This window comes from Puma concolor, chromosome A1 (assembly GCF_028749965.1).
Source record: "Puma concolor isolate L17-30 chromosome A1, mPumCon1.1.hap2, whole genome shotgun sequence".
Lineage (NCBI taxonomy): Eukaryota > Metazoa > Chordata > Mammalia > Carnivora > Felidae > Puma > Puma concolor.
Genome location: NC_141667.1, coordinates 46743986 through 46760718, shown reverse-complemented (window position 1 = coordinate 46760718; position 16733 = coordinate 46743986). Strand labels below are relative to the sequence as shown.

General features: G+C 38.4%; 1 protein-coding gene across 2 annotated transcripts in view; it reads left to right on the top strand.

Annotated features, from left to right (window-relative positions):
- The window catches only part of FAM114A2 (family with sequence similarity 114 member A2), a 34901-nt gene extending 20005 nt beyond the window's left edge, over positions 1-14896 (top strand). For both annotated transcript variants that reach the window (XM_025924560.2, XM_086699815.1), the window contains exons 10-14: positions 5100-5222; positions 5722-5861; positions 7389-7461; positions 11643-11696; positions 13557-14896. In XM_025924560.2, coding sequence (XP_025780345.1) covers positions 5100-5222; positions 5722-5861; positions 7389-7461; positions 11643-11696; positions 13557-13658 — 492 coding nt within the window. In that variant the 3' untranslated portion in view covers positions 13659-14896. The remainder of the gene's footprint in view (positions 1-5099; positions 5223-5721; positions 5862-7388; positions 7462-11642; positions 11697-13556) is intronic.
- The last annotated feature ends 1837 nt before the right edge of the window (positions 14897-16733 follow it).

The following is a 16733-nucleotide window of genomic DNA, read 5'->3' as shown; positions in this document are numbered from 1 at the left end:
TTTTTTTTAATGCGTGTATCTTACTTCCCATCCTAAACCTTAAATTTCTTCAAAGCTGGATCTGTGCTTTATTGGTCCTTAAAATCCCAGATCTACTGTCTCTTTGTGTTGTTGAGCAAGTTGTTTAACCTCTCTATGCCTTGGTTCCTTTAGCTGTGAGATAGGGTGATGTGGGGTTCTTTTGAGGATTTAATGTGTTAATGCATACAAAGGTCTTGGGAAGTCCCTGGCTCATAGTAAATGCTCACCATTGATGGTCCTATCTATAGAAGCTAGCCCAATATATTTAGGTGTTTGATAAATATACATATGTTAAGTAAACTTTATATTGCTAAGTGTTGGAGAAATACTAATGAAAAAGACCTAGTTTCTGTGCTCAAGGAGATCGTAATAATAAATAAACTATTTTAAAAAGGCAAGTAATCCTTATCTGTTTGGTAGTTGTAGTCATTCTCTGCAAGTTGTGTTCACATTGTTTACATTTCCTGTGTTGAGTCATAAGATATAGAATAGTTAAGGAGCAGGACCTGATTATTCCCAAGGATTTAATGGGAGGCTGTGTGATGTAGGGGAAAAGCAATGAAGCAGGAGTCTGAGAAAACAGGTCTGATTCTTACTCTGATGCATGTGATGTGGGCAAATCCCATTTCTTTTCTAGGCCTTTTCTCTCCCCCCCCCCCCCCCCCCCAGCTGATGAAAACTAAGTGGTTGGAGAAGCTAAGCTCAAAGGTATCTTTAAAAATTTTTTTTTTTATGTTTATTTATTTTTGAGAGAGAGATAGAGTGTGAGTGGGGGAGGGTCAGAGAGAGAGGGAGACACAGAATCTGAAGCAGGCTACAGGCTCTGAGCTATCAGCACAGAGCCTGATGCAGGGCTTGAACCCATGAACTGTGAGATCATGACCTGAGCTGAAGTTGGATGCTTAACTGACTGAGCCACCAGGCACCCCTCAAAGGTGTCTTTTAATTCCTAAGTCTCCAGGTCTCACCAATGGGAAGTTCCAGACTGAATTCTGGGTGTGAGGCCTGGGTAGTGTTGCCCAATTTTCAAAAGGTATGATAAATTACCTTGAGTTGGCACAGTAGTTCATAATGACTTCACTTAGTGTATTTATTATAAGAAAGATCATTTTGAGTATGTTTTATGCCTACTAAAATATCTCCTTCAAGTATATTACATTTATGGTATCAGTTTTCTTTTGCATGGCCTTATGTCTCCCCATTTTTCTTTTTTTAATTTGAGATAAACCAATCCCTGGTTTTTCTCTCATTTTCTCTCTTCAAAGGCTTTGCAGAGAATTTCACATACTATGTAGACTGTTAGTCAACTGTTAGGATTCTTTCCAGCTTCATCTCTCACTATTCTCTTCTATAAAAATCTCACCACTCCAGCCTCTTCTCCCATGCATCTCCCATATTGGTCTTCATTCTGTTCCTTGAGTACACCCACCTGATTTCCCTCTGCTTACAACTCTTGTCTAAATATTTGCATGGCTGACTCCTTTTAAACTTTAGATTTCAACTCAAATATCACTCCTCAGAGACCCCTCCTGACCACCCAAACCAAGTCTGCCTTCTGCTCATCCAGTCCACACTCTCCGTCTCCACATTTTATTTTCTTCACTTATTTGTTTCCTTATTAACTGTCTTTCTGCACTAAAGAAGAGCAGGGCCATGGTTTATATAGGTACTTCCAGCACCTGGACAATGTGTAGTAAATATTTGTAATGAATGAACTAATTAATAAATGTACCCTCTGCTCTGGTCCTACTAGTTGCTTCACAGTTTTCTCCGCATACTTTGAGTTTTCTGTTTCCAGTCTTTTATATAGTTAATTCTTTTTATTTTATTTTATTTTTTAATTTAATTTGAGAGGCTAATGTAGTTAAAGATCAGAGCCAAATTATTCCTGAGGGTTTTTGTGAGAGTTCCTGTGGTAGGAGGAAGAACCTTGAGATGAATGTCTGGGTACATAGGTTCTGCTGTAGCTTATTCACGTTGTAGCCTCGGGTGTAGCCCCATCTATTGATCCTTAAACCCTCAACCCCAGTGCTATATTTGTAATAAAACCTGTGATTCTCACTTCTTAGCTGGAATGGCTCTCATAGTCTTCTCTGAATTCGTATTGCCTGGTTACAGCTCTGAACACATTCTGTCTATAAAAAGTTTCTCAAGTGGATGTCTTCATTTAATGACAATAAACCTTTTCTTAGAAGTCGGGACAGTCTCAGTGGCAAATGACAGAAACTCAAGTCAGACTGGCTTAAGAACAAAGGGGCACTCATTAGCTCAAGAACTAGAAAATCAAGAGCTTCAGGCATGGCTCTCTATCCAGGAACCCCACCTACTACCCCCAACCCAATCCCCACACCAATCTCTTGACTCTGCTTTCTTCTGTTACAGCTTTATTCATAGAGAATCTTTTCCACATGGTGGTAGGATGACTACTGGCAACATCAGGGTGACTTTTTTCCAGTTGAGTAACTCTAGCAGGAGGAGGGCCTCCCTTCCCTAGTAGTTTCATCAGATGTCTTGATGCTGATGCCCCTTGACCTGGGTTGGGTCACTTTTTGAAACATCATGAAGTAATCCCTGTATGGAAGGGGGATTAACATTCTAGTAACTAAATCTGAATTGTTTGCCAACCCTTGGAGCCAGAGGATGGAAGCAACCCTACCCAAACCACATGAACTAAGAAAAATCTAGAACCCACTACCAAAAGAAAAGAGATAGGGACGCTGGCTAGGTAAAAACAGTAGCTGCCCTCCATAGCATGCCAGGCACTGGGTGTGCAAATCCAAACAAGACAGTCTGTAGCTATCCTATGGTAATGTTGTTCATGTATAGGAGATAGACACATTTAATTTCAGTGTCTTTGGTAAGTACTAAGTTGAAAGGGTGCTCAGGGGACCATGGACATACAGGGAAGGGTTGTTTACATGCCTTGTCTCCTGGAAGGTCTTTGAAAGTTACTTGGAAGAGACAATGTCTGGGTGGATGATTGAAAGAAAACTAAGAGCTGCCTTTATTTAGAAAAAAGAAAAGGGCGGGGAAGGGCATTGTAGCCTAAGGGAATAGCATGAATGAAGAACAGGCATTTATAGGCCATTATTATCAGATCTTAAAGTGGAAAGTGGTAAGAGATGAGGCTGGAGAAGTAGGTAGGGACTAGGTCATGGGTACTTCTTCAGTCATGTAAAAGACCGTCATCTGGTTGAAGGGGAGCCATTGAAGGGAAGAGGAATGATCAGCCTACAAAATATCTTGATATGTATGTCCAGCAGGCATTTGGAATACATTGTTTTCAGGAGAGGTGAGTGCTGGAAATAAGGATTTAGGAGCCAGCAGCAGGTAGGGAATACTTAAAATTACACAGACAGGATGCGTTGAGGGAAGAGGGAGTGTGGTGAGGCTAGTAGAGAGCCAGGCTAGAACCCCAGGTAATGCTGGTGTTTAAAAGGCTGAAAAAGGAGTATCAATACATACAGAAGCCTGAGGAGGAATGCCCATAAGGGTGGGGGGAGAACTGGAAGAAGGCAGTATTTTGGAAGTCAAAGAAAACTAAAAACAACTCAAAGGCCCATCATCAGAGAATGGTAAGTTATGGTATATGTATAAAATGAGTTACTACATAGCAAGAAATAAGAATGAGCTACTGATATTTGCAACAACATGGATAAACCTAACAGACACTATATTGGGCATAAGAAGCCAGACACAAATTAGAATGGACTTAAAGTTTCATTTGTGTGCATTTTAAAGGCAGGTAAAATTAATTGAGACAGTGAGACAGAAGACTGGGTTACCTTTGGGCAAGGGAAGGGTGACTTGGTTTGAGTAGTATTTTTTTTTTTTATTTTATTTTTTAAATTTACCTCCAGATTACTTAGCATATAGTGCCACAATGATTTCAGGAGTAGATTCCTTAGTGCCCCTTACCCATTTAGCCCATCCCCCCTCCCACCACCCCTCCAGCAACCCTCTGTTTGTTCTCCATATTTATGAGTCTCTTATGCTTTGTCTCCCTCACTGTTTTTATATTCTTTTTGTTTCACTTCCCTTATGTTCATCTGTTTTGTCTCTTAAAGTCCTCATATGAGTGAAGTCATATGATTTTTGTCTTTCTCTGACTAATTTCACGTAGCATCATACCCTCCAGTTCCATCCACGTAGTTGCAAATGGCAAGATTTCATTCTTTTTGACTGCTGAGTAATGCTCCATTGTACATATATATCCCACATCTTCTTTATCCATTCATCCATCAATGGACATTTGGGCTCTTTCCATACTTGGGCTATTGTTGATAGTGCTGCTATAAACATGGGGGTGCACGTGTCCCTTCAAAACAGCACACCTGTATCCCGTGGATAAATGCCTAGTAGTGCAATTGCTGGGTGGTAGGGTAGTTCTATTTTTAGTTTTTTGAGGAACCTTCATACTGTTTTCCAGAGTGGGTGCACCAGCTTGCGTTCCCAGGTTTGAGCAGTATTGACTAGGAAGGGGCAGGGGGGCACCCTTTATACTGATGGGAATGTTCTGTATCTTGATCTGGGTCAGTTACAAAGGCATATAGATGTGTAAACATTTTTTGAGTTGTGCTCTGAAGATTTGTGCACTTTATGTAAGTTATGCCTTAGTTTTAAAAAAGGCAGAAGGGTTAGAGAAGCTCAAGAAGGGGAGTGAGTGGATGGCAGTGTTAAGTGTTGTAAAGAGAAGTGGTAAGGTAAGTAGATGGATGTATGGTAAGTGTATGTTCGGGTGAGACTGACTTACATGATGCTAAGTGTACTGATTGCTTGTGTACTGATATATCCCCAGTGCTTAGAATAGTACCTGGTACCTAGAAGACTTCCAGTAAATATCTGTTGAATGTATGAATACATCCTTACTTTACCTACGTTTGTAAATGGAATGTAGGATTTTTAAGTACTGTCTTATCTCCTGAAAATGTATTTTAGTTATTTCCTTTAACTTGGAAGTCTAGTACTTTCTAGAGGATTTTGCAGTAAAGTGTTCCTGGTAGGTGCACAATATGTATGATAACCTTTTGGTGAGCTGAATTGAATTGTTGATGGGCAGTAATCTTCTTCTTATTTAGGCAAGAAATAATGCCTATGAATGGATGAGTGCATCTCTGGCCAAGCCATTAGAAGAGAAGGAAGAAGGAGAAAAACAGTTGGAAACAGAAAAAACTGAGCAAATCAGTAAAAATTCAATAGAGGTACTAAAGCAACTAAGCCTTTTTTTTTTTTTTTTTGAAATGGTTTTGAGATGTGAGTATTACAATCAGGGGCGTAGGCACCTTCTGTTTTTTTGTACCACTGTCTGTAATGTCAACCTTGTAACCCAAGGTTATAGCAACCTTGTTCCAGACTGTAGGGTGAAAGGAGTGAAGAAAAAGAGACTAAGGGTGTTTGTGTGTTGTATCATGAAGAAAGTTCCCAGAAACTGCTACAAGACACTTTTTATCTAAATCTTTTGGCTCACACTTAGTTACGTGGACACACCCGACTTTAGGGGAGCTTCTGTTTCTGCAGTTATGAGCCCAGCTGGAAAATGACATCACTACTGTGGTAGAAGAGGAGGTGTATTGAAGGGCAGCCATTGTCTCTGTTGCTTTCACGATCTGGAATCCTCCAGTATGCGAGAAACAAGGAATTCTTCATTTCCTCTGGGATAAAAACAATAATAACAATGCTTTGTTTTGCTTTTCTTTTCAGGATATCCATGCATTTGCTATCCGGAGCCTAGCAGAATTGACTGCCTGCTCAATTGAACTGTTTCACAAAACAGCGGCTCTGGTTCTGCATGGCCAGAAGCAGGAAGTGACAGCCTTAGAAAGGAGCAGAGCCCTTTCCCAGTAAGTGTAAAAAGTATCCCTGCAAATGATGCACATTGCTTCAAGAGTTTTCTCAGCCTCTTTTTACTCTCAGCCTCAGAGTTTTAAGAAACTTTCCTCTCAAGAAGATGCTATTCACATTGTACCATTCACATGTTAGAGGTTTGTTCATTTTGGGTTTTAGTTATTAAGTAGTCAGAAGTGTTGTTTCTTTTCATGGAGCTGTAAGTCTACATTATAAATTTTTTTTATTAACCGCCTGGTTGTTTTATTAATTCTTTTTTATTAATTGGTAATCTGAAAACTAGTTCTCAGGTTATTGGTTTTAATAAAAGTAGAATTTTACATAAGTAAAAATAGAGAGTAGTTCTAGGAACCTTAGTTCTTAATAATGGTGATATTTGTTAATGAGTGCTAATTTTGTGCCAGGTACCATGCTAAGGGACTTACATGTATCACTTCTAATTTTTACAACTCTAAAGGTAAATGATTAGTCCAGCTTTAAAAAAATGAGGAAACACAGACTCAAGAGAAATGTGATAATCTGCCCAGGTTGTGCAGACTGGGATTTAATCCCACTTCAGGCTAAGTCCCCCAAACCCCCCTTTCCCTCTGTCTTGCTGATTTTGAATAAAATTTCAAAAATATTATAAATTAGATAGTCATAAGGGACAAAAGAAAAGACCTACTGCTTTCTGCTTTCTAAATAAATCTAATTAATGAGAATGTAATTGGGAAAAATTGTGTGGGAGTGTCTAATGTGTTAGGGTTGGGAGGGGCCCTTGATGTTTTCCAGACCTCCTCTTTACCTGCAACTTCACCACCCCTCCACAACATCCCACAGAGGGGGCTGGTTTTGTCTTCACCATCCTTAGGATGAGGGACTCAACCCCAAAGTAGCCTGTTCTTTGGAAAAGTGGCTCTTTCCACTTTCCATTTATACATCTGTGTTTATACGTATACATACGCATATATATGTACCTGTACAGGAGGGGTGTGTGTGTGTATGTGTATAAGCATACACATATATATAGTTTCCCTGTTAATTATCAAGTGAGTTAGAATCCATGGAAACTGGGCTTTTGCTTGTGTACTGATATATCCCCAGTGCTTAGAATAGTACCTGGTACCTAGAAGACTTCCAGTAAATATCTGTTGAATGTATGAATACATCCTTACTTTACCTACGTTTGTAAATGGAATGTAGGATTTTTAAGTACTGTCTTATCTCCTGAAAATGTATTTTAGTTATTTCCTTTAACTTGGAAGTCTAGTACTTTCTAGAGGATTTTGCAGTAAAATGTTTTTCCAGGGACTGAACCTCCTCTTCCTGTAACATGAATGTCTGCTCAAATGGGTCTGCAGATGCATTAGGTAGTTGATGAAGACATATTTACTCCCTTAAAAAAAAAAGCTTTCTCCTTTCACATTTACTACCAAGAGTGATTTGTTTTCTTCCAACAGTTGTTAAATATAGCTTATCTTTAAAAAAGAGAGAAAGAAAAACAAAAAGAGGAGCCCTCCTGACTTGCCTCACTTCTTTCCTAGGATGACAGTTGTACTGTGTAAGGAGTTGTCTTCTCTGTCTAAAGAGTTCACCACCTGCCTAACAACTGCCGGGGTAAGAATTCATGCCTGTTCTTGCGCTGATGTCTGTTCTGTGGGGTGTTTTGTAGAGAGTTTCACTGAGGTGATTTCATACCATAACATTTTCCCATTTCAAGTATACCATCCAGTGGTTTTTTAGTATATTCACAGAGTTGTCCAACCATAACCATATCTAATTTTAGACCATTTTCATCATCCCCCAGAAAACCTCCCGCCAGTGCAGTCATGCCGATTCCCTTTCCCTCCACACTCTCCTAGCCCTGAGCAACACTCACCTATTTTCTGTCTGTAGATTTGCCTATTCTGGACATTTAATCTAAATGGGATGTACAATAGGTGATATTTTGTGTCTGTTGTCTTTCAGTTAGCATAATGTTTTTGAGGTTCATTCACATTGTAGTATGTATCAGTACTTATTTTTATTACCAAATAATGTATTTTAGGGATCTGTACCACATTTTATTTTTCTGTTTATCAATTCTTAGACATTTGGACTGTGTCTAGTTTTCAACTATAATGAATAATGTTGCCACAAACAGACATGTGTGTTTTCATAGTAGGAGTGGAATTGGTGGATCATGTAGGTGACGTGGGCCTTGGAAGAACTGCCAAACTGTTTCACAAAGTGACTATACCATGTAACATTCTTGCCGGCGATGTATGAAAGTTCCAGTTTCCTAAATCCTCATCAGCACTTGCTATTGTCTGGGTTTTTTTTTTTTTTTTTTTAATTTTTTAAAAAATTTTTTTTTTTCAACATTTATTTATTTTTGGGACAGAGAGAGACAGAGCATGAACGGGGGAGGGGCAGAGAGAGAGGGAGACACAGAATCGGAAACAGGCTCCAGGCTCTGAGCCATCAGCCCAGAGCCCGACGCGGGGCTCGAACTCACGGACCGCGAGATTGTGACCTGGCTGAAGTCGGACGCTTAACCGACTGCGCCACCCAGGCGCCCCATGTTTTTGTTTTTTTTTAATTAGCCATCCTAGTAGTAGGTATGAAGTGGTATCTCGTTATGGCTTTTATTTGCATTTTCCTGATGGCTAATGATGTTGAACATCTTTTTACTTACTGTTGGCCATTTGTATGTCCTCTTTAGAGAAATAGCTTTTCTAGTTTTGCCTCCTTTTAAATTGGGTTCTTTATTTCATTATTAGTTATCTTTTTGTCATTTATTTATTATTTGCCTTTTTACTATTTACCATTTATTATTGAGTTGTAGGAATGCTTTATATATTCTGGGTACAATTTCATTATCAGATACCTGATATGCATGTATTTTCTCCCAGTCCATAGGTTGTTTTTTCACTTAATCTTGATAGTGTCTCTGCACAAAATTTTTTAATATTGACTTGTCATTGTCCTCTTTTATGACTTGTACTTTTGGTATTGTCTCTAGTGAATTATTGCCTAACCCAAGATCATGATTTACTCCTACATTTTCTTCTAAGAGTTTTGTTGTAGCTCTTACCCTTAAGTCTATGATACATTTTGAGTTGATTTTTTATGTAGGGTATGAGGTAGGGGTACAACTTTATTCTTTTGCATGTGCATATCCAGTTTGCCCAGCATCATTTGTTGAAAAGTTTTTCCTCATTGAATTGTCTTTGCCCTTTTGTCCAAAATCAATTAGCCATTGATATACGGGTTTATTTCTGGACTCTCATTTCTATTATTGATTTTATTTGCGTGTATCCTTACGCCATTGGCATATTGTCTGGATTACTATAGCTTTGTAGTAAGTTTTGAAATCAAGAAGTGTAAATCTTCCAATGTGGTTCTTCTTTTTCCAGATCTTTTGTCTTTTTGGAACCCTATGCATTTCTTCTGTGAATTTTAGGATCAGCTTGTCTATGTCTGATTTTTACACCTTATTTTTGTGTTCTTTTTATGGAGTCTGCAGTATATTTTATGCTGCCCTCTGAGACCTGTGCTGGAAATTTAGACCTTGATAAAATAAAAACTGCACAGTGACTACTGGTTTTAAGGAGCAGCGCCTTACTTAGACTATGGTAGTCCTCATATTCTGCAGTTGCCAGCCAGGAGCAGAGTTGTAATTAAAACAGCTAAAGTTCTGGGGCGCCTGGGTGGCGCAGTCGGTTAAGCGTCCGACTTCAGCCGGGTCACGATCTCGCGGTCCGTGAGTTCGAGCCCCGCGTCAGGCTCTGGGCTGATAGCTCAGAGCCTGGAGCCTGTTTCCGATTCTGTGTCTCCCTCTCTCTCTGCCCCTCCCCCGTTCATGCTCTGTCTCTCTCTGTCCCAAAAATAAATAAACGTTGAAAAAAAAATAAATAAAACAGCTAAAGTTCTTTTTTTTTTTTCTTTCTTAGAGGAATTGTAAAGTACACACCTGTACTTAAGGTGTGTAAACTATGGAACATGATTCAGAAATCAGTAATCATGAATTAGGATAGAATCAAGGGCATTTTAAATGAGCAGATAAAAATCACTTTGTAGTAAAACCAAGTTCACAGATACAGAGAACAGGTTGGTGGTTGCCAGAGGTGGGGGAGTTGAGGATGGCTGAAATGGGTGTAGGGGATTTAAAGGTATAAATTTCCAGTTACAAATAAGTCATGGGGATGTAATGTACAGCATAGTGACTGGTTAATAATTTTGTATTGCATATTTGAAAGTTGCTAAGAGAATAGATCTTAAAACTTGTCTTCACAAAAAATTTTTGTAACTGTATGGTGACAAATGCTAATTAGGCTTATTGTGGTGATCGTTTTGTAATATATGTAGATATCAAATCATCTTGTACACCTGAAACTCATATGGTATTGTATGCCACTTATACCTCAATTTAAAAAAATCCCTTAGTAGTAAGTATTTAAGGGTCAATGTGGCAGCAATTTCTGGGCCCTTAAACTTATTTTAGTTAAGAGCATGGCCCAAATTAATTTTTCTTAGTTTATGAGTTTAGATTATTCCTGTAAGGGATAATCCTGGGATTATCTCTTTTCCCCTTAATATTGTCTTTAATAGAGCTTCTGGGATTCTTGAAGTTAATCGTGGGAGCTGGCCAAATCTTTCCATGTGTTTCATAAAGATACTTTAACCCAGCAAGTCAAATATAAGGTGCTAGCACATGCGAATATTAAATTTGCATTAGTTATTTCCATGTTTTACAGACGCCCATCTTAAAAACCATTGAGTATTTTGAGCGCATGTTACATATGCATATCTGCATATTTTGTTTTAAATTTGTTCTAAAGATTTCTGGTCACATGTTTCATCATTTCTACCCTTTCTTCCAAAATGAAGATACTTTTTAAAGTCAATAAAAAACTACAAAGTGGATGGCACGGGAAGATATAAAGGAAATTAAAAAAAATTTTTTTTCTAATGTTTATTTATTTATTTATTTATTTATTTATTTTTTCAACGTTTATTTACTTTTGGGACAGAGAGAGACAGAGCATGAACGGGCGAGGGGCAGAGAGAGAGGGAGACACAGAATCGGAAACAGGCTCCAGGCTCTGAGCCATCAGCCCAGAGCCCGACGCGGGGCTCGAACTCACGGACCGTGAGATCGTGACCTGGTTGAAGTCGGACGCTTAACCGACTGCGCCACCCAGGCACCCCAAATGTTTATTTATTTTTGAGAGAGAGAAAGAGACAGAGCACGACCGGGAGAGGGGCAGAGAGAGAGGGAGACACAGAATCCGAAGCGGGCTCCAGATCTGAGCTGTCAGCCCAGAGTCGGATGTGGGGCTCGAATTCATGAACCGTAAGAGATCATGACATGAGCTGAAGTCGGATACTTAACTGACTGAGCCATCCAGGAGCTCCTTTAATTTTTTTAAATGCTTACTTATTTTTGAAAGAGAGACAGTGCATGAGTGCAGGAGGGCACAGAGAGAGGGAGACACACAATCTGAAGCAGGCTCCAGGCTCTGAGCTGTCATTGCAGAGCACCATGTGGGGTTTGAACCCACAGACTGTGAGATCGTGACCTTAGTCGAATTTGGACACTTAACCAAGCCACCCAGGTGTCCCTAAAGAAGGAAATTTAAAGCACTTTTAGAGATGATATTTTGCTCTTTCTCAGTCCAGACATTTTCTATACTTATGGGTGTGTATGTATATGTGTGTGTGTAATTTTCAAAGTGGGATCACAGTCTGCCTACTGTATATATATATATCTTTTAATTTGCTGTGCTCACTTAATACTGTATCCTTTATTCTAGGTCCAAGAAAAGGCAGACATCCTTAATCCCCTAATCACTGCTGTATTTCTAGAGGTTAGTAGTAATTATGTCTAAGTCTCTAACTTTTAGCGCATTATGTATTATTAATCCACTCTTCTTAAGTCTTTATTTTTTGGCATTTTTGTTTTTTTCACCAGATTGGTAGTTTAGCCATGTTGATACAGATATGACCAAAATGGTGTTGATACAGATAGGACCAAATACCTATCCCTGTTCATTATTTACAAAGCACAAAGATGAAGCTGCTGTGTAAAGTTCAAGGAAGCAGTAGCCTGTCATTATTTAGTTTATCCATTGGCAGTTGATGGACAATCCTTAGTAACAAAACACCTTCTCTGGACCAGTGGGGTAAACTTGAAGGGCTGAAAATTACAAACAGGCAAACACTGCTTCTCAAAGGACTAACATTTATACAGGGGAGATTTGTTACAAAAAAACCATTTTGTTGTGTCGTTTCCTTGCCAAGAAATTTGCCTTGTTTTGTCAGAGGTACCTGTGTTCACATAATCCTCATCAGTCTATTCGATTTAAGGAGGTCGGTGGTTTAAGTCCCCTGGGAAGGGGTTTGTCAGAAGATCACATGATCGATTATTGCCTGCTTGTGTGACACTTTCTGTATTTCATGTGTTAAAAACTCTATTTTGTAAATGGTGCCAACAATTTAGACATTTGATGATCTGTTTAAAATGTATTTATGTAAGTTGGGGGAGATAATTGGTTAGGTTTTAATCATGTATTGAAAATAATTTTTAACTACTAGACTGTTACTTCTTTAGTTTTAAATTCTTTTAAAATTATTACTCAGGAAATGCTTTTTAATTCCTTAACTGCGCAGTTTTTCTTGAATATCAGAGTAATTATTCTGCTCACTTAGTTGTTTTTTTTTTAAAGTTTGTGATTTAGTAGATGGGAGAGTGGTATAGGTGAGAAGTTTGCAAACCAGGAGTCCGGTCCAGGATCTTTCCTGATTTGCTGTATGACCTTGGACCAGGCATTTACCTTCTTGACAGTCTTCCTTATCTTTATGTGCATTGTAAGAGATTTAACTAGATGATCTCTGAGGTCTATTTTGGTTGGAAAATTTGGCAGCAAATGTCACATTAAAGTTTAAATAGGAGTACATGCTATTGATAAATCCAAAAAAGGTAAACTCATTTGATGGGTGTTCCTTATTGCTATTTGGACTTGATTGTTCTTGTTTACACATTTGAAACACTCTTGTCCTTGAAATTATGCGTCTTTATCTTAATGTGATGAAGCCTCTATTATTCTGGAAGATCAGAACTTGTCAGATACAAATGAAGTCTGGCAAACTCTGAGCATGGTGATTCTGTAATGCTTCTCATAAATATGTCTCTTGTACCAGACGGAAATATATCTACACTGTATCATCTTTAAAAGCAGTTTCAAACTGAACAAATAGGAACATTTTGTTCCTATTTGTAGTACCTATCTTGTATTCATTAATTGTGCTGAGTCCACGAAAGAAGAGCTGTCATAATGGACTGGAAATCTGATTGGTGTAATATTCAAAGCCTTGTAAAATCCACTGAGGGATTGACTAAAATGCTGTGACAGAATCTGCCCATTTAGTAAAGGAATAAATAAGCTTCAATTGCCGAATTGAGCAGGATGTCAAAAAACAGCTACCATTTCTGATGGACAAGTTGGACAGAAATGCTAACATTGTTTTTTGGTACTGTCATATCCTAAGACCTAGATCGTTCTTTCTTCTGTGGCTTTTATTAGCGTGGTAGGTTGTGCTTTTATTTGCCAGGCTAGACATTCACTTAAATTGTAAAAGTGAATCTGTTTTCTTGTTGTCTTTTGGTATATTTTCCCTTTTAAGCGACCGTGCTATTTATTTATTTATTTATTTTTCAATCTTGACAGGCATCAAACAGTGCTTCCTATATTCAGGACGCCTTTCAGCTGCTCTTACCTGTGCTGGAGATCTCTCTCATTGAGAACAAGACCGAATTACCAGAGGCATGAGCTGCAGGCTCAGGACCTTCGTCAGAACGTTGAAGAACAGAGAAGACTCAACCCAAAACTTGTAATGGCCAAGAATGCCACTCTCTCTTGGGTACCCCTGAAAAAGCGAAGGAGAAAGGATTATTTTTAGTGTATAGGATTTAGGCAGGAGAGCAGGTATTCAAAGGTTTGCTGCCTTCCCTGATTCGCTGAAGTATTCAGGTCTTCACACTGCTCTTCCGAGCTGTTACAATTATTAAATTATTTGAAAAGAAATTTTTATAGAAAGTTCAAGAATGATAGCTCTAGATAAAGGTTAATGGAATATTCAGGCAAAAATATTGGTCTTTCTTGGACATGATGCGAAACACTAATAGTTTTGTCATGGTTATATATGGTTTTGCAGCCCACGGATATAATTGGTTTGAAGCAAGAGAAAGAACAATTTAGTATTCTAGAATTCATGTGCTCGATCTATTAATGCCATGTCCTTTCTCCTTTCTATAATAAAATCTGTGGCTTTGAGAAAACGGTATATAGAAACTGTAATGATCACCTTTAATTGCCTAAATTGTTGGAATTCGTTAGGAAGTTTCACGTGCTCTTGAATTCTCAGTAGGTATTTGGTACTGAGGAAATGTACTCGAAGCCACATGAATTAACTACAGCAAAGTGCCCTTTGGCTTCAAATTGTTCTCCTACCCTGAGGTGACAGGCTTCAGTTATAATTGAGCCCCACTCGCCTGGGTTCCAGACCAATAAGTGCACCTTAGAGAAACAGTTTCGTGTTTGCAGGGATCGGTATTCCGAGTCCCTCCAGGATGTTTCTCACGCACACGTTATGTGCAGGAGAAATTCTGTAATGCCAGCTCCAAAGGAGTATGGAAGTTCTTTCAGTAATGGGGTTTTCATTATTTGAACATTGCTGAAGGGGACTATACAGTCCCATAGAGATGATGTTCATTTATAACAGGATTTAACCTGTATGACACAATTTGGTTTTCTTTAATCTTTTTTGTTTTGTTTTAATGTATTCCTTAGCATGTTTATAAATATAGCTTTTATCCTTCAGATCTTAAGCCTTCTTTTGCTCTCTTCAACAATGTAAGAGGCTAATACGGTGTTATCTTCCTAAAAGTTATTTGGTGTCCACTCTTTTTAAAAAAGAAGTCTCCAGCTTTGTGGTTGGAGGTAACTTTTCTGAGTGTTACTGCTCATCTTCTAAAACCTTTAAATAAAATAATTGTATTGGTCAGTCATTTCACTTTTCCATACATGAGCCCCAGTATCTTTTTCAAACCAAAGAAATAGCAAAGCAAAGCTCTTATTAGTGCTTGATCTAATTAGAGTTGACTGATCTCAACACTGTTTCTATATAATCGCCATATTTGGGGGTAGGGGGCAGGTTGTAAGTGAGGAGGAAATAGACTTGAGCTAAAAAGTTACACCAACAGCACTAAGATTTTACTGTGCTTACATTCTGTTCTAATATGATCAGAAAAGTTTTTGAACATTCCTTTTTTAGATAAATTTCACCCTTCCCAAATGTAATGCTGAAATTTCAGAAAAACAAAACAAAAAACAGTTGCCTGCGGCTAATAAAGCTGGTGTTCCCAGTCCTGGTTTGTTGCCTCAAGCCCAGTTGCTGTGTCTGAACCTGGATCCTCTGAGTAGGGTATTCCTTGAGTGAGGTTTAGGAAATGGCCACACTGCCAACCACCCATCCGTACTCTTGTACAATGGCAGTTTACAGTTTTTACTTCCCAGTCTAGAAACCTAGCTAAGGATTTTCTTTCAAGAAGAAGGATATAGATACAGGGGACAGAGCAGTGACTCTTTTTATGTGCATATCCTGATTTTGACCAGTTTTAGATTAGACCTTCCAAAAGGCAGATTTGACTATTTGCCTCTTTTTTCTTACTTTTCCCTTTCATCAGCTTCCCCCACCCACCCAAATGTTTTTTAATGGATTTAGGGGACCATCGGTGAAACAGTGATGAAAGGACCAATTAATTCTGAGTAACAATTGCCTTTCACCTGAAATATAATGAGAAAGAATGAAAGTTCATTGATTGAGTACAGACAGAAAAATAAGAGCATAAAAATTCATTGGCAGGTGAAAAGGTAAATTCGGGGGATACTTTGGAACCTATTGGATTATGGGGATGATTATTGGATGGTGTGTGCTTCATTATTCTGTGATGATACATAGTCTCTTGGTGCTATTTCTTTTAAGTTTTTTTGTGTCTAAGGTTCACTGCTGTGTCTTTATATGTGCTATGCTCCCTCCTTCCCAATTCACTGAACACCGATGTGTAGTTATTACTGGGGTAAAGTGCTTCTTTTCCTAGTATTGGGATCTTTAAAGTCTAGGATTAAAAGAGACTTCATTAATTTGGTCCAAAAGAAATGAAACATCTACCAACCAATTCTTGTTTTTTCTTTATATAATACCTTGCAGATGTGTTAACGATAAGTTATATTTACCTTACTTGCTGTTGATAGTTTTTGGTTTTTTTTTTTTAAGGCAGAGATAACCTAGATTGACGGGCTTCTGAAGTCTGAAACTGTAATCATATGGCTGGCATTCACAGGAGTCTGAAGTCAGTGTTGATGCACAAATGAGGATTTTCTAGTCCTACAGTCAGGGAACAAGTCTTGTCTGTCCTACCCCGAATGAGGACCCTCTCCTTTGTACTTGTTTTTAATCTAAATTTCTGTTTGAAAGAGAGATGTTTTATAAGTAGTTGCTATTGATGTCCTCATTTGAGAGAGATAGACATCTTTTGTATTTTTAGATGTAGTCTGAATTTTAAAGGTGGGACTATTCCTCAGGTTGGAAAAACCCAGATCAAAATCGTGGGTAAAATTATACCCACAGGGGGCACTCAGCATGGTATTTCACAAATGTCAAAGATTGAAATCTCTTACTATGTCTTACCGACATAACACGATGTTCATTTTCATAAAAGACTTAAAATGAAGTGTTTGAGAAACAAGGTTCTAAAAACAACAAACCTTAATGTGTCATCCGGGTGTGTGGCTAATGTGAGAATTTTGAAAACCTGCCCAGTAATATCATTTTGCACCTAATAC